Genomic DNA, 18188 nt, shown 5'->3' on the forward strand with positions numbered 1-18188 from the left:
GAAAGAGGATTATTGCAGAGTGATATAACTTGTCAGATTATTTAATGTGCCTGCCTTTAGGAGTACAAACCTTAAATGTTATCTGACAATAGCTTTACTTTTCATAACATGTATTACATAAAATCAGCTGAAAATATTTTCTTTTTTCAATGGATGTATTTACATGTTCCAAGTGATTGATTAGTTTCGCTATGTTGTATGGTCTTTTCTTTCTCTCCCCAGAAGTTGTGACAAGTCATTTCTACAGTAGGAATGTTTAAGCGGTGTGGCACGACAGTAATACAGAAAATACTACCGTGGCAAAATATTCCCTGTATAGATACAAGTATGCTTACAAAGCTGTACTTTGTATAACCAGGGAAAAATGAAGTTAATACACTGACAGGACTCTGCTTTTACAGATTATGTTGGAAAGTGCCAGTAGTGCTGATAATTGAAGTGTAGATGTGTTGATCGGTGTGGGAGGAAGGGACTCTGTCTTCTGTATAGCTGTGCTAGTGGCAGTTCAGCGTTGATGAAGTCCAAGCCAGTAATTTAGCAGTTAGAAGAAGAAATAGAAGGGTATGTGCTTTTTGTGTGTATGTGTGCCTGGATGTGTTTGACAGAGGAACCAGGAGAAGCTCCTAAAATTGTTTATTGACGTAAGAAATATTAGAAGGTGTTCCCTTTAATGTTCTATTATTAGCACACATTGAATGTTCGCTACTGAAGTAAAATGTTTCACCCTGAATAGTAATGTGTGCTTTTTTTAATTTCAGGTATTAGAATTGTAATGTGAAATGGCATTTAGCCTTCCAGGAAAAATATTGCTAAAATATCTTGGTCCGAACAGAACAAGTTTGTCGTAAATGAGATTTCCATATATGCCAATGAGCATCCAGGAGTTTCCTTTCTATGTGCCAAAGATAAAATGAGTGTGAGTAGAAGATGAAAACTTGCAGAGTTGTATGTGAGACCCTTTACAAAAACATCTGTGCTGAGGTGGAAAAAAACGGGCTTCCCGATAAGGACAGGGAGATGTGCCATTTGTTCGGAAGCAGCATTTGCTGATTTGAGTGGTAGGAGGAGAGAAAAAGAGGAGAAAAATATTAGCTTCCTTCCAGAGGGTAGACTGTAAGACTTGAAGCAGAATTGCTCCTATGATATTAGCAAGTGTGGTTTTGTTCCTACAGTAAGTATTTTAAGTGATCTACGGTAAGACAGTGACCTGAAACTCTGAGCACTGCATACGGTTTCCACTTCAAGTGTATTTTGATGAGGAAATGCTGTTGAAGGCGAAGAAACTTTGAACAGTTGAAGATGTGTTTTGTTGGGGTTTTTTTAATTGTTTCATTTCTTGTTCTTTTTTAGAGACATAGCATGCTTAAACAGCAGGATCTAAATATTGCCATGATGGTGACATCGCGTGAAGTCTTGAGTGCACTTTCTCAGCTGGTCCCGTGTGTTGGCTGTCGTCGTAGCGTGGAACGTCTGTTTTCTCAGCTTGTTGAGTCTGGAAATCCAGCACTTGAGCCCCTAACAGTAGGGCCAAAGGGGGTTCTTTCTGTAACTCGAAGCTGTATGACTGATGCAAAGAAGCTTTATACGCTGTTTTATGTGCATGGGTAAGTTAGACGCACAGCTGTCTTAGAACTGCTCAGATAATAATAATCCAGGGAAAAGGGAAGCTACTTTCTGTGCATTTGACTTTGCAGCTTTCTTGTTGGTGATACTGAATTGTCGCAAGTTTGAATCTTATAGTACGTACTTGTCTTTTACAGCCATGTTAAACTAGTTATTGCCTAGTCAATACAGTCAAACAGACCTAGGTTTGACTCCAGTCAAACCCAAAAGACCTAATCTTTCATAGCATCAGTTGCAATGCCATGATTGCAATTGAAAGATACCAATAGTAAAATGTTTAGTCATTAATCTGAAATAGGCACTGTGGGTTTTTCATGATCTCTGGAAGAAGAGTGTTCTTCCGACCCGCTACTTTGTATGTGAAAAATAAAATAAAAAATTTAATTAATACCCCCCTCTCCCCAAGCTTTCTACTCTTGGGTAGAAAGGTAACACTGAGAAAGTTAAACCTTCTGGGTTTGGCTAGCACAAGAAATGCCTCGGTCTCAGTGCCATTTGTTTCTCAGCTGTCAGCGGACCAAACGGTGACTGCTCACCACAGTGTGCCTTTGCCTTCCAGTTGGCTTCAGCTCATTCTACTTCTTGCTCCAGTTAGCAGGCCAGTGAGAAGTAGGAAAGGTTAGCGCAGAGCTGGGGATATTGAGATTTGGAGGGTGAGGTAGTGTAACTTGATAAAGTGGTCTTAGTGGTTTCCTACACTTCTGAAATAGGTGTCGTTGCTTGAGGTCTGTTATTTACAAAGTTATGCAATAGCATTTTAGATGTGAGTTATCCTTATTTTGCTTGCCAGGATTTGTCTGGAAAATCTATACTATATTTTCCTTGTGTACTGCAGGATTGTATGTCATAAGAAGTAAAAATGGGGGACAGGAGGAAAGTTTTCGATTTAATGTTCATTAGCATACTTGTTTCTGATACCTGAGCTGAATCAATCCCTTTAAAATTTCTCTGGATAACCATGTTTTCAGAATACTAAGTTACATTTTTTTTCTGTAGGTCCAAACTGAATGATATGATTGATGCAATTCCCAAAAGTAAGAAGAACAAGAGATGTCAGTTACACTCCCTGGACACACACAAACCAAAACCTTTGGGGTAAGTTTGTGTTTAACAAGCACAATTCAATCTAAAATATTTTAAGGAACCAAACTATTGATACTAATTTATTTTTAAGCATTGAGATCAATTCTTATGCTGTTACCTGTTTGCCAGAGTAGTAATCTCCAAGCTGTTTGGATTATAGTAGACTCAAATAGTTGTCGGGGAGAGGAACAGAGGTATGCAGGAGTTTTGGGCGGTGTGTGTTGTAGGGCATGAGCCTTTCTCAGTAGGTTTTCATAAGAAGGTGGTTAGCCCTTTTCTGTGAAGTAAGAGTGACAGTCTTATCAGCAGGATGTTTAATCCTTTCCCCACTGCCCTTGCTCACACTTTATTGATTGGACAGAACTAGTGCAATAAGGTCTTCTGCCCTCCCAACGCAAGATCTGTACTCCTTCCGCAGAGTGAGAGCTGGCCGTCTGCCCTTTGCCAGAGCTCCCTAAGGCAACTGGTGATGCTTTCACATAAAGTTTAAGGCTACTACATGAAATCAGGTGTTTCCCAAAACTTGCTTGGTAGTTCTAGCTGTTCCATTTTTGCATCCTGGCTTTTGGGTCTTTTACTTGGTGGTGGGGTGTTTTGTTTAGGGTTTTTTGTATAAAAATATTCATGTTTAATTTCAAGACCAGTTGCCAAAATGCAACTTGGCCATTACAAACCATTGCTCTCTGATGTGCTTTTCATGTCTCGTCTGACGTAACTTGGAGTATAGTCTGCTCAGGGCATGGATGGCTTCTGTACTGTGATATAAACAATGCTCTGAAAAGACAAACTGTTTTTTGTGCTCTACACCAAAATGATTGATCAGCAGTTTTTCTCACATTGAGGTGAAAGGGTACGTGCTAAACAAATATACATCATTTTGCTTGGAACTATTAAAAATGCCTTGCACAACTGTTAATAAAGGGCTTTATTGTGGTTGGGCTGCAGAGTTAAAACTAAAACTCTGTAAAATGTATTGTCTCAAAATGTGACAGCAGGTTCTGAGTACACCAGTGAAAAAGATGCATATATGCCTCTGTGTCTTGAAGATGAAATGGTTTATTCCAGCTGGCTAACCAGAAAAACACTCCCTGTAAATCTGTTGTGTATTTTGGGGGGTTTTCTTGTTTGTGGGGTGTGTTTTATTTTTTTTTTTTTTAATATGATGACCAATAAATTAGACTGCTATGCTTAGTTGGAGTGTCCAGGACCTTTTTTAGTCAGTTGTGTTCTGCTTCTGGTTAAGCATACAACCTGTGAAAGCTTGATCGTGGTTTCCAGTTACAGGACATGTATTTTTCTATGCGGACTTGAGTCTCTTTGGGTTTAGATAAATCCCCTGAGATGCTAGGCATGTGGAATTTGACACTTGATTTTTACTTGTGCTGCTTGAGGATGATGGTAGCTAATCATTATCTCCTATTATATTTTGGTTACAGGCCTTTCATATAATTAGTTTAAAGCTTATGTTACACAGGCAAAAGATCATAGGGGTACAGGGGTGTATTTTTTTTTTTAATAAAGCAAATTCAAAGCATTATGGAAGCATTAATTTTTTTGTTTTGTTTTTAGTAAGATTAATCTTTTCTGTGTAAGAACGTATATCACGGAACCTGCACTTACCATTTTGGCAAGGCAGAAGAATTCTGAAACTGAATGAATAGAGAGGAAAGTGCTGCCTTTATTTCCTCAATTCATGCTGGAATAAGTCCCCTTAGTGTTTTGAATGCTGACAGGTTAATAGGGAATATGTGGAAGAGCAGTATTTTAATATACTGTAAGTGAAGCTTTCGGCTTTATCTGATAACGTGGCTTGTGGACAATCGGTGTAGTTTGCTAAAGAAACACAGCTTGCACTCCGCTTGCTCAGTCGATACCCATTTGTTATGCTACAGAAGTGATCAGGAGGTATCAGTACTGATATTTCTCCAAATAAGTCTGCTGCCTTGAGTGGGAGCAAATAGGCTAACAGCCTAGACATGGAGGCATCAAATAGAATTGTCTTATAGAACAAATTTCATGTATCAGCTTAGAGCTTCTGCATGACTTCATTACAAGAAACTTCTTCAGATGGGTTGCATCTGTTAGGCATTTTATACACACAAAAAAGGCTTTGAATTGTAATTGTGTGTTTAATTATACAAGTTATGTAACTAGCTAATACCACTTGAGAGTTACTTGACGTCCTCGGTTTCAGTGTGCCTGGTTTATGGCTGCTCGGTGCCATTTGGGGCCAAGGAACATTTTAACCTCTCATAAATGCAAGCCATATGATCTGGCAGACTAGATAATAGCATACATAAATACTTGAGGAGCTAATTATTAAATAGGAGTGCTTCTTCCCCTGTTTTCCTGCTCTGTTGTATCCATACATGAGCTTAAACAGAAATGACCATTCTGATAAAATGTTAAGTGTAGACAAGCCCGTAAGCAAACATGACTTGCTATTTAAAGTTTGTTCTTTGCTCTATGAGTGTACTTTTAGCATATCCAAATGTGTGTTGTGAAGTGGTTTTGTTGGTGTGGGTTTTTTTAACAAATTTTTGGAAATTTAATGTAGGGTGTTTTATGGTTTCTTATGGTGGTAGATGTGTGGGAGTTTGGGGGGTTTGTTTTGCTTTTTTCTTTGGGTTTTTGTTTTGGTTTTTTTTAGTAAGTTGTGATATGAAATTTAATCTGCCCGAAGTATTAGAACTTGTATATGTTTATATTTAAGGTAATATTCTGAAAAATTACTACTGGCTTTCAGCTGTAACTTTAAAAAGTCACTCTGAATCTGTGTTTATAAACATGGACAGCAAAATTTGCATCTCATGTCTGACCCTAACTTTACTGGAAGTTAAGGCTTAGCCTATAAAGGATTCAAAGTAAATTAAGGAACACGGTAGCATTTTCATAGAATTTGTTTAGGAAAAATAACTAGTTCATAATATATATGGTATAGGTTTAAAAAATGTTTTTTATAACTATGTGACAGTGAAGGGAGCAGTAGCACACTCAGTACAGAGAAATTAAGTGCAGATAAGAAAAATAGTGAAGACAGCAGGAAGGAGGAGAGCAAGTGTAGCATCACTTTCCACTATGGACCTTTCCAGGGAGCAGTCAGGTAAACTAACAATGCTTTATTTTGCTTCTTTTCTAAACCCCTGACAGAATAATGTACAGTCTTTTCTTTCTTACGATTTTTTTTTGCAGGGGTTGTTGGATGGATGTGTGGGAGCTCATGTCCCAGGAATGCAGGGATGAAGTAGTTTTAATTGACTCTAGTTGTCTTTTAGAAACATTAGAAACCTATCTACGAAAACACAGGTATGTTAAAAGAACAAAGGCACACCTTCATTTTGAGGAATACATGCTGCATTTTTTTTGTGAATCAAAACGTATGTAGAGTTCACAGAGTGTTTAAAAGTGTAGAGGATTCTTCTGATACCCTTCTATAACTTAAGATCTAAGCTTCATGGTGATGGAGAACCTTGCCAGATTGCATTGTGACAGTTGATGAGACTAAGATGGTGAAATATTCTTTGTGTTTACCTATTGTTCCGGGGTATGGTAGGGGAAATGCAAAGACCTCAGATGAAGTCATAGCTACTTGTCTTAATTTTTTTGGTTAGGATTAAATTATGATTTACAACTTGACGTATTAAACCTGTGTATATTCTTTTAATCTTTCATAAGTAGCCTACTCTGGGCCTATGCCTTCTTTTAGGCTTTCAGGGCGTATGTGCAATTTCAAAATAATGTGAACTAAACTAATAGAAGCAGATTTTAGGCTTGGTGCTGCTTGTAAACCACTGTTTTAAAACAGTTGTTTAGGACTTAGTAGCGCTAGTGCTATTAGGTCTCTCTTGCAAGGAAAAAAATAGGCCACTAAATTATTGTTGCATGTGTACAGTAGATACCATGCTGATTAAAAAGTTTTAATTTCCAGTAGTCTCAAGGTTCTGATAGAAACTGGGGGGGCACAGATGGGTGCGGGGGTGGTGGTGGTGGTGGTGTGGAAATAACACTTTGGAAACAAAATAACTTTAATCTCCTGTGACATTAAACATGGTGTTGGCAGCATTCCTGATGCTAACCTGCAATAATATTACTGTTTTCTTTCCTTTCACCACAGAAACTAGCCAATTATCATAGTTCTATCAAACATCAAAATATGTTTGACTTAGTGTTGTCAAGTGACTGGACAAACTAGGAAAGGGAAAAACACCATCCAGAGATGGCATGAAGAGCCAGCTTTTCAAGCTGAAAGCTGAAATGTGAGCAGCTTGTCTGACTTGCATTTTTAGAATAATACAGCAAGAGGTTTTGTAGCTTCTTGAAGATTACTTCCTCTTATAAAATAGAATGAGCTTAATTTGGTTGTATTTTAATTGTAACAGACTTCATAACTATACTCTTCTCATATTAGTTATCTGAGCTATCACATGTTTAAAGTGAATACATTGTGTTATAAATAAACCTTGTTTGGCTATCTGTGCAGTAATCTAATAATTCAAAATATATTTAAAGGTGCTTGTAGTGGAAACACGGCTCTTATACAGCAGGCAACAGGGGAAACTTTTTTCCTTATTGCTTATCACTCACTTGAGTATACGTTAAATAATTGCTATAAAGTAACTTGGGGTGTATTACTTGAGGGGAATTTTGTCCTGGCTTGTACTAATGATTCAGTTTGTTCACTATTAGATTTCTGATCTTTGAACGAATACGGAATTGCATATCCGTATAGGAATTTCTTCATAGTAACAATTAGCCTGACTTATGCCTTGGAGCATGAAAGTTGATATCCAGACTTGTAATATATGATAGGTAGTGTAATACCTATAGTAAACTGACGTGGCTTACAGCCAAAGTCTTACTATTTTACCTTTTGAAGTAACATAAACCTTATGTGACCTAGTTTAAATATAGCATGCGCTATTAAGTAGCTCAGTATATTATAACTTAGACTAAGCGGGTCTAAATTTCTGCTTGAATAAGAATTCAGTTCTGTTATGTTCTGTTTTAACACAGGTTTTGCACTGACTGCAAAAATAAAGTACTTCGGGCATACAATATTCTTATTGGTGAGCTAGACTGCAGCAAAGAAAAGGGCTACTGCGCCGCACTGTACGAGGGTTTGCGTTGCTGTCCCCATGAACGTCATATACATGTATGCTGTGAAACAGATTTCATCGCACACCTATTGGGTCGAGCTGAACCAGAGTTCGCAGGAGGGTATGAGTATGTAATTTGCTAGAGTGGGCTATCTAGCGCTTTGCTTCTTTTATTTTATTATTGAATGTATTTTGCAAAAGTGATTTTTGCCTCCTTGCTGCATAATAAATTTCTGAATGTAAATATTGAAGTAGACTTTCAAGATAGCGCTTCAAAGTAGCAAAGATTTTATATGTGCTTTTGACTTTAAAGTGCATTTAAGTCTGAAGGCAAGACTGAAAGAAATTGCCAAATGTCTTCCAGTTCATTTGTTCACTCACTAGGGCTGCCTGCTTTTCCATTGAGGTGTTCAAAATATGCGAAATAGAAAGAGAACCTTGGTTGACAGTTTTACCAAATGCCAAGTGTTCAATTTAGTTTTGTTGCCATTTGTACATTTTAGTAATTTCTGAACCTGTTTTAGCACCTTAAAATCTTCCAATGAAAAAAACAATTCTGAGCCCAATGTCTTTAGAACTCAATCGTAACTGTTTGCTTAGGAGGGTAAATCCTTTTATAATGATTTTTCCTTAGTAGATGGTAGATACAGATTAATACTGCAATATTTTTACTTTGTACGGTAAGTAATGTATAAACTTCTGTGTGTGTTTATTCAGCTTCAGTTAACTGACGCATAAATGTCTAAGGAGCTGAAATATTTGCTATATAAACTAAATACAAACTCTAGGAAACAAAAGAATGACTGCATCTCTTTGGCATTAAAACTCTGCTGATCCCTCCTAGTAGGAGCAAGCAGAGACCGATGGGGCAACACCTTCAGAAGTCACAGGCTGGAAGGCGTAGTGCAGCTTAACAGTGCCGTGCACAGATTAGCGTGTCAGGAATGCAGCGGTGGTTTTGACCTGGTCCTTTCTATTTTGCATCTGCATGCAGCACAGCAGAACTCGATTTAAAAAGCTGTTCGTGCAAACATACCTTCAGTTGTACGTAAAGAAAATACATCATTGAGCTGCTTTGATCTCTTGGGAGACTTCCAGCTACTTTAACCGTACTATACTTTGGTTCAACTCTTCCTTTAGACGAAGAGAAAGGCATGCTAAGACAATAGACATAGCCCAAGAAGAAGTTTTGACCTGCCTGGGTATTCATCTTTATGAAAGATTACACCGAATCTGGCAAAAGTTGCGGGCTGAGGAACAAACGTGGCAGATGCTTTTTTACCTAGGTGTTGATGCTTTACGCAAAAGCTTTGAGGTAAAAATCAAATTTTATCTAACTTGTATTTGAATTGCTATAGTAACTGTGTGCATTTTCACTAAAATTATTTTTCTGCTTTCTACTAACGTTGGGCCGGAAGGAGCTTCAAGGGTGTTGCGTTCAATCCCTTGTTCACTGCAGGCAGCAGTTGTGTAATATCAATGCGTAGCACAACGGAGTTGCATTCCGATGTGAACTCTACTGGAACATAAAAGCTTGAGGCTTGCTTTCCTTTTCCAAGCTGCACATTACAGTACACTGGATCTTCTGTGTTTTTAAGTCGCAGTGAAGGTATCGCTACCTGATAGCATTTAAAGTGGCTCTGGCTACAACAGGTTTTATTTGGCTCAGTAGCAAAAATGGAGGATGTGCTTTTGAATTACAAACACAACTGTTAACTCTTGCATTCAGTGTGTTCCAAGTGTGCCCTGTAATCCTGTGGGATCTTGAACTTCAGACAGAACTCCATGCAGTTCCTTTAACGTATGCCAGTAGTGTAATTCCCCTTCGGTATGACATCGATCTTTTTTGTTATGTTTATCTTCCGTTCCGAATGACTGTTCTCTCTCAAAGCTTCTAAAACATTAGAGAAGGAGGAACAAAATCAGTTTGGGAAAGATCATAGCAGAACCCTAATCTCGTTAGTTCTTGGAGTTTTTTACAAGTAATTTTTTTAAAGACTTAGAACGCTATGGAAGTGGCATCGGGCTGGGTACACTGTGGCGTTTTTGTCAGGTTTCATCTTGGTGGGGTTTTTTTAATCTAGTAAAGTATGGTGTTGAAAATTCATTGACATTATAAAACTTGGGTAATTATACTGGTATGCAAGGTTGGCTATGAATTTGAAATACGGAACTGTTATATCTTTATATGGAGTCCTTTTCTAAGGTGAGTGGGAATAATGATGCCTTGTTTTGGCTTAAGGAATTCCCAGAGTGATTGGGGGGGAGGGGGGAACCCCACATGAATTTATTTTTACCTCTGTAGGAGCATTGATCTAGAATAGCTTACTAGTTTAACTATATTCTTCTAATTTTGTATGTAGATGTGCCATTATGATATTTGTTCTCGATTTAATATTAAGGAACATATTAAGATACTTCCTACATTTTGAGATACGTCTACACTTCAAAATTGGACTGCCTAGAAAATCCATTAGATTTTTCACTGGTTACCCTAGACAAAGAGCTCCAGGGATTCCGTAGCAGTAGTTCCAATGTGGTTTTTTGTGCTGCTGTGTTAAATAATCAGTGTCTACCATGTAAACAGATCAAAAAATGCATTCAAGTCCAACTTTTCACTGAAAACTGCGAATCTGGGCCATAAGTCAAATGCGGTGCTCCCCCCGTACATGTATCTTCTCCAGCAATCTAAATTTAGTGACTAAATCTGGGTAGGCATTTTTCTTCTATGGTCAATAGTTGCGTTGCCGTGACTTTATTATAAAAAGTACTTGCCAGCTATTTTCCTTCTCCTTTTTTATAAATGTAAAAGCTTGAATTGTGTTAACATCTATAAATAGATCTAACCTCTTATGAACAGATGGCTGTGGAAAAAGTGCAGGGCATTAGTCGATTGGAACAGCTCTGTGAAGAATTTTCAGAAGAAGAAAGAGTGCGAGAGCTTAAACAAGAGAAGAAGCGCCAAAAACGAAAGAACAGACGGAAAAATAAGTGTGTGTGTGAGATCCCTACTCCTTTGCAGGCAACAGAAGAGAAGGAAATAAATCAAGCAAAGGTAAATATTGATAGCTGTGGCTTTTTGCTGGTGTTAAATAAATAGATTTCTAATTCAGTGCTTCATTCATCAACTCACTGTTGCATTTAGAATTCTTGAGAGGTTTTTACTGTATTTCAGTTTTGGGAACTAGTTTTTGATCGCTGGTGGAATCTAATACTTTTTCAGCTTAGTGCAGTCTTTTTGTAAAGTAGTTGCCTGGAACTCCTTAGCTTTTGGGGGTTTGGGGTTTTTTAATTATTATTTTTTTAAATCCTAAATCTAGGGGGTCAGGTTATGCTAGAATATTTTTCAACTATCATTTCTTAAAAATCACTTAGCATTTGAGTTCCCACATTCTAGTTGCAGACAATTACCACTGAGTTTTTGGAGAGGGGGAAGCTTTAATTGTCTGACTAAGTGCAATTGTTATTCTGGATCTCTTGACTGAACTTACGGGCAAACTGTAGGTCACGTTATTGTGGGGAAAGTAGAGGTGGTTTGTTTTTTTTTCAGTTGTCTTGTACTTCTGAAGAATTATAAGCAATGCTGCGGCTGTTTTCAGTCAGTGTCAGCTGTTTTTTCTTGTGGAGAGAGTATCCTTTAGAAAGATGCTGGCTGAGCTACTTTCAGTACTTGCAAGTATTTTTTGTTTTTGTTTTAAGGAAAATTCGAACTTCACAGAAAGTAGTTGCAAAGCCTGTGGTAGCACCGAAGAAGCTAACAATTGTGTAGAAGTAATTGTTACTAATGAAAGCACTTCTTGCACCTGTCCTAGTAGTGGTACCCTATTAGGTTCACCTAAAATCAAGAAAGGTATGTTAAATGTCATTATTCTTAATTTTTAAAAACCTGTACCGTTTGTGGGGTAAACAGTGCTCAGCTATTTTTAAAAATAACTTTTTTTTTAAGAATTCTTTCTCGTTAGAGGCGTAACTAAAAATATGCAACAGCTACTATAGGTTACCGTAACTTTTCACTTCGTCTCAGGTTTATCTCCGCATTGTAATGGCAGCGATTGCGGCTACTCATCTAGCATGGAGGGCAGCGAAACAGGATCTCGAGAGGGGTCGGATGTGGCCTGCACCGAAGGCATTTGCAACCATGACGAAAACGGTAGGTTTGGTAAGAACGTCATACTGGTTTAGTACCCACAAAACTGAAGTATCTGAGAAGACAATTCCCTGTCCCTTGCAGGAGATGATTCATGTGTCCATCGCTGTGACGACAAAGAGGAGGATGGAGATAGCTGTGTGGAATGTTGGGCTAATTCGGAAGAGAATAACACAAAAGGCAAAAACAAAAAGAAGAAAAAGAAAAGTAAAACTTTGAAGTGTGAGAATGAACATGTAAGGAACACAGCTATTCCAGAATGCTTATTTAAATGCCTACACTTTAAAGGAGTTACAAAAGTATTTCAAATGCCAGTTGTGACTAATGCTGTAAATGGGGTAACGAGGATCTTCCGTTACCTCTCCATCCAGGGTTTGAAATTGAGACTCCTTCCGCCACAGCCTATTCTAGGAAGGAGTCTCTTCTCTCCTATGTTCCTAAGCATGCGCGCTTTTGCACGCTCTCAGTGAATTAACGTGCCGTTCCCCCTCCTCCCCAGGCACACGCATTTAAAAAACATATACCCTTGCTCTCCTTTTGAACTTTTTCCTTTCCTCTTTCACTCTGCTTCCGTCTGAAACTTGAATAAACTTGAATGCTTCAGGTTTAACGCTGCTCGTAGTTCATTACAGGCTATTTTCAATTTTAGATTCAGAAACTTGGAAGCTGTATGGCAGATCCAGGTAACAGAGAGACCTCAGGAAATATCATGCACACAGAGTTTCATCGCGACAAGACCAAAGACACACACGCCGAAAGCTGCTGTAGCTCAGAAAAAAGTGGGCAGCAGTTGCCTTGGTTTGAGCATATGAAAAATGTGTCACAGTTTGCAGAACCTACGGAAATGTCACTTGTTCCTGATACTGGAAAAGGTGCCAAGAGCTTAGTGGAACTCCTTGTAAGTGACCGCTCACTTTGAATTTTCGGTTGTAGCATACTGCTTTAAATCCGCAGGACTGAGGATGGGGTTTAGAACTCAAATCCCACTGAAGAACTGTTGCAAGAGAGAACGTAACTGAACCTAAGATTCATAGGTTACTCTCCCCAGCGTTTAGTCTGTTTGCTTTTGCATGTCCTCTGTAAAGTACGTAACTCGGATGCTTTGCAGAGGAGGAGAAATTGCCTGTCACTGGAATGCAAGTGACAGAACTTGTATTATAAGTATTCGTTATCAAGGATCGTATTATTCCATAAAATGAAGCGTGCCTTATTGCTGCCTTCATGCCTCAAATATTACTTCCCACTATAGGCTCCTTGGACAACTTTCTTCTCTCTCCCTTTCCTTCCCTTCTCCTTCCCCTTGCTTTACATTCTTTTTTTCTCTTTTTTTTTTTTTTTTTTTTTTTTTTTTTTTTTTTTTTTTTTTTTTTTTTTTTTTTTTTTTTTTTTTTTTTTTTTTTTTTTTTCTTTAAACTCCGAAACTCCGATAAAAGCCATCCACTTCAGTGGAAACGTGCTAAGACTCTGAAGCTTATTCCGATAGATTTTTGTGACTGTATAGGCTGCCTCTTACCCAGGAAATAGCAGAGCATTGTGTGTGAATCAGGTGACTGGATGAGCCGGCTAAGACTTGTGGTGTCGTGACACGAAGGCTACATCTGTCTTCAGAGCGACTGTAGACAACGTGTACAATTGCAGGACGGGTGTACTGCGCGGGAAGGGCAGCGCTTGGGTTCTTACATGCCTGTTTTCGTTTGTAGGATGAGTCTGAATGCACTTCTGATGAGGAAATCTTCATCTCGCAAGATGAAATTCAGTCCTTTATGGCGAACAACAAGTCCTTTTACAGCAATAGAGAACAATACCGACAGCATCTGAAGGAGAAATTTAATAAATACTGCCGCTTAAATGATCACAAGAGGCCCATTTGTAATGGTTGGTTGACAACGGCTGGAGCGAACTAAATACAATAAAATAGCTCTGTCTTTCACTGAAATTCTCAAGATGACTACTGCGCCTTCTCTTTCAAAAACTTAATTTAGTGACTTATGGCAAAATTTTATCTTAAATTAATGTGATTCTTTTTTTTCTTGGTTTTTTGGGGAGGCTGGTGGAGGTGATTTCATTAATTTTGTTCTTTCTTCAGGCTTGTATCTTTAGTTGAGTAGCTGTGCAAGCCTCTCTTATAATTTAAGCCATCTCTTTTCATTAAATGTTTCTCTTACTGTGAGACTTACAAAAAGCAAACTAGTGGCAAAGTAATGTTGTACCTATAATTCTGTACAGAATGACAATGAGCTGAATATAAGATTTTACAAAGTAGACATCCATTTGCAAAATGTTTTGGATGTAATATGTTAAAGCGCAATGTGCAAAATTTAAATAAAGAATATTTATTAATATGCATAGTAAAAGTTGGCGTACATGTTTCTACTTTAAACACTCCTTCCCAGCAGCCTGAATTCTTGCCGTTCAGAGGGACAGCTGTCGCTGCAGTCTGCGTAGCTTCACGGAGGCAGGTGTAAGGTGAGTAAGCTGGCCTGGGAAAAGCACAGATCCTTCAGCGGCGCCCAGGAAAACCGGTCCACCGGGCTGTGTGATTCTCCACCGACGTGGTGTAGAGACCTTGGAGTTGTTGCCAAACAAGCTGGGTCCGTGATACCCCGGTTGTGTCGGTACGGCACTGCACCCAACCTGGCTGGCGCTGCTGGGCATCGGGTGGCTGTTCCGCTTCCAGGATCTCAGATAATGTATCGGCGCGGCACGGCGCTGCGCGGAGCTGTCTGAGGTGTCTCCAAACGGCATCGGGCTGCGTGGAGCTGCTGTATAAATCCTGAGGGAGTGCTGTGCCCAAGGTCGGCATGCTTAGTTTGGCGGTGGCTTTGGAATTGTTTGGAGCGTGCAGCCTGTACCATTTTGGGGGCTTAATTTAGCTTTTCATCGAGACAGTTACCGGTGCCAGTGAGTCAGGAGACGGCTGTGCTCGTTCTCCCTCTCCCCTGACAAAGCAGACTTAAAGCTTCTGCGTGAGCCCATCAGAACGTAATCCACCAAAAAGCAGGTTTTCAACACACCTTGATGTTTTCTTAATGGCATAATGAGCTCTCTTCTGAGGACAGGAGTGCTTTTTTGCATAAATACCCTTTCAGCCATATCTTGTTCTTACAAATACGGTGTCTTAATGGCACGGCTTGTTTGTAAGAGGGTGTCTGGTGAAGGTGCGGGATGCGGGAGATTAAGAAAAAAGCAGTCTGAAACCTGGTACTAAATCGACGAGGCTGGAGGTGGTGGTACGGTTGTGCACGGTAGGCATCCCAGTTCAGCTGAGGGGAGCTGGCTCCTGTGGCACTTACACCTGGAAGCTGTTGTATATCGGCGTGTGTCTAGAAACGGAGGCTATTCGTTGTGCGAGTGCAACTCAAAAAATGTAGGAATTAAAAATCATGTATGCAAATTGAAATCAAGGTACGCATGTTTTCATAATAAGAAAAAAGCCTCGAATAACTTTCATATTTAAAGGAGATCATGCCCTGCTAATGCACACCCCCACTTGGTTATTTTATAGCCGTTTTACAGAATCGGATGTAAAAACTGTTCTCGAGTGAGCTTTAGCTTCATGATTTTTTCCAAGTCGACTGGTAATACTGATAAAGAGTCCCTTTGGGTACCTGACGGATTATTTCACTCAATTACAAAACACAGAAAAAACCAATAAGGATGGGAATGCTTTTTTATATGACAGCACTTAGATTTTGGTAACAGCTGCCACTAAAAGAAGAAAATTCTGGTTTGGGGGGGTGTAAGCAGAATTACAGAACACCATTCCTAATTTTCTCTTTTTATGTACTGCGGTCCCTTAGTTTTTCCAATAGAGGGATAGAGACAGGTTTGTTTTCTTGGCTTTGCTTGGTGCTTCAGACACGTTACGAAGGGACGCTGTGCCTGGCGACGCTTGATTTGCCCAGGGTTCTCGCAGTGAAGCCCCGAGTCAATTCGTTGAGAGTAGCGGAGAATGCGTACGGACTTTTTTCCTAGTCCCGATTTTAACTGTGAAATTCGGCTTCATGACAATGAACCTTCAGCTTCCTCTGAAGCCGCCCGGACTCTCGCGTTTGCTATGGCGAAAGGCTAATTTGGCAAAAGGAAGACGTTTCCATCTTTAATGGGAGGAAGGGGAGTCCTTATCGCGGCGGTTTCTTCAATCAAATGCTCCGTTTGTCAGCTACAGGAAAGACGTGGTTAACTTCAAAGAGCTGAGCTGGCTGCGCGCGGCTCCTGCCTGCACGAGGAGCTGGTTCAGACGGGTGGTTGTCCTTGGTAATTGACGAAATCATCACTCTTAAGTGGAGCTGTTCGTCGTTTTGTGCTTTACCAGGAGCTGAAATGATTGGGAAAAAAATGAATTTAGCTCACTTTGTTTTAAATGCGGCGTTACCACAGAGCCCTCGAGCGATGTGGTGCTCGGGGGTCACGTCTTGGAGGAAGGCAGCGAGTACCGGAGCCGCTGCGGCGGGTGGCCAGCCCGGCTGTTAGCGGGTGCTGCGTCTGGTGTTTGCTGTGTGTGGGATGGCAGCGTCCGCGACCCTCCCTCGAGGGGCTTTATGGCGGGTCCTTTGCGCTGCAACAGCCCCGCTCCCGCGTCCTGCTGCCCAGGCGGAGCCCTGCGCTCGCTGTGGGCCCCGCACCACCTCAAGCTCAGCCCCCCCCCCAAAAAAAATCTCCTGCACCTCTTGCCCTGGTGGGCGAGATACACAAGTGCTACTTCATTTTCTTTTTACAAAACCAAAAGAACCTGACTACCTGTGTAGTATAGTCTTTACTTTTGGTTTTTAGTTTTCAGTGACAGGCTGCGTAATCAGCTCCGGGGATGGTACTTAGGAATCGGACTTTTGATAACGTTCTCCTTTGTTTCGTGTCAGTTGAAAATAGGTTTAAATTAAGCCGCCCAGCAATGCATGGCTGGCAGAAAGAGAACGGGAGGCACCACCTTCAAAAATGGCTTTCCCAGCGTGTCCTTGCAGCAAGCCATTGCCCCCAGCGGCAGATGGACCCTGGAGGTCAGCAGCTCTGCTCCGGATCTGACCAACTCCAGGGCAAAGGCAGGAATCCCTTAAACCCATCCCAGTTAAACCGGGCAGCTCGTTATCCCAGCACGGTGAGGGTGGCGGAAGGGTGTCTGGGTTCAGAATGCAGCTGGACGTACACATGGAAACCATCGGGCTCGAAGCTGCGGACTCCAGCTGAGGGCGTCCCCGGGCAGCGTGCGGCTGCAGCGCATCGCCTTCCCGCCTCTCAGGTTTATGCTCATTTTCTAAACTTCCCCCACTTGTTACTGCTGAAGACGCTTCTACTTTGGAGGGAATTTGGTCTGTCCCGCTGTTTAACTGCTTTACAGTTCTCACTAAACCCCCGGGAGGTTCTGGGTGTCGGGACTGCGCGCTCCACCGCACGAAAAGCCGCACCCGGGAGAAAAATCCCCAAAAGATGCGTTCCGTAGAAAGTCTGATTTCCCATTTCTGACTAACCTGTTCCCTGCGGAGGGGGAGAATGGCCCATCCGTCTTGTTTGAGAGGTGGTATCTGAGCTCTCTTATTTGAGAGCTAGGATCTTGCTGTGAAGCTTACGAAAGACTGCAGCTGGATTTGAGCACTGCTGAAAAACCTCCTTTTATTTTCCTCCTGCTTGTATCGTGTGCGTACAGCCGGTCTGCGCCGTCCAAACCTGAGCCAGGGCCTGTTTTTAAGTTCCTTGTATTACCTGTCCCTCGTGGGGAACCTGAATGTCACTTTTTCAGCTACAACGTGCCCGTAGCTCAGATAAACTCAGTGCAACCACCTCCCGCTCTGCTTCCCCGCGCCGCTGGCTCCGTCCCCTCCCGCGATTTGAACACCAGCGTGGTCTGGACGCCCAAAATCTTCGATTTGAGAGAGAGTTTTGGCAAGAACCACAAGTGCTGCTGCTTCTCCTCCTCCGGGTCTGTGCGGGGACTGGCTCGTCTGTTTATTCACACCCGTATTTGCGGCTCCCCCTTTGCCCGCAGCAGGCAGAGAGGGTCTTGCCGGGGCTCGCTGCCCCGCGCCTCTGCTTCTGCAGAGCGTAAACAGAATTGTCAAACCCCAGCCCTTTCTTCCTTCCTAAATTAACCATCTGTCCTTCCGGCTCTTCTGTTTCTTCACAAGTTTCTGCGAATTATTAAAACGTGCTGCCTGGCCCCTGGGAGGGGGGCGGCGGCCCCCTCCGCCCGGGCCGGAGCTCCCTCCCCCGGCCTCACCGCAGGCGTTCTCTGCCTCCCGAACCCG

The 18188-nt window shown here is 41.1% G+C and overlaps 1 protein-coding gene across 2 annotated transcripts in view; it reads left to right on the forward strand.

The window, feature by feature from the left end:
• The window catches only part of GGNBP2 (gametogenetin binding protein 2), a 19138-nt gene extending 4843 nt beyond the window's left edge, over positions 1-14295 (forward strand). Inside the window, exons 3-13 of one of the 2 annotated variants that reach the window (XM_009324120.1) lie at positions 1351-1604; positions 2620-2718; positions 5899-6012; positions 7720-7929; positions 8943-9117; positions 10663-10857; positions 11502-11652; positions 11827-11952; positions 12034-12185; positions 12599-12847; positions 13650-14295. In XM_009324120.1, coding sequence (XP_009322395.1) covers positions 1351-1604; positions 2620-2718; positions 5899-6012; positions 7720-7929; positions 8943-9117; positions 10663-10857; positions 11502-11652; positions 11827-11952; positions 12034-12185; positions 12599-12847; positions 13650-13853 — 1929 coding nt within the window. In that variant the 3' untranslated portion in view covers positions 13854-14295. The remainder of the gene's footprint in view (positions 1-1350; positions 1605-2619; positions 2719-5898; positions 6013-7719; positions 7930-8942; positions 9118-10662; positions 10858-11501; positions 11653-11826; positions 11953-12033; positions 12186-12598; positions 12848-13649) is intronic. The other variant, XM_009324127.1, reaches the window with a different exon arrangement.
• The last annotated feature ends 3893 nt before the right edge of the window (positions 14296-18188 follow it).

Source organism: Pygoscelis adeliae, unplaced genomic scaffold, assembly GCF_000699105.1.
Source record: "Pygoscelis adeliae isolate BGI_AS28 unplaced genomic scaffold, ASM69910v1 Scaffold290, whole genome shotgun sequence".
NCBI classification, from domain to species: domain Eukaryota; kingdom Metazoa; phylum Chordata; class Aves; order Sphenisciformes; family Spheniscidae; genus Pygoscelis; species Pygoscelis adeliae.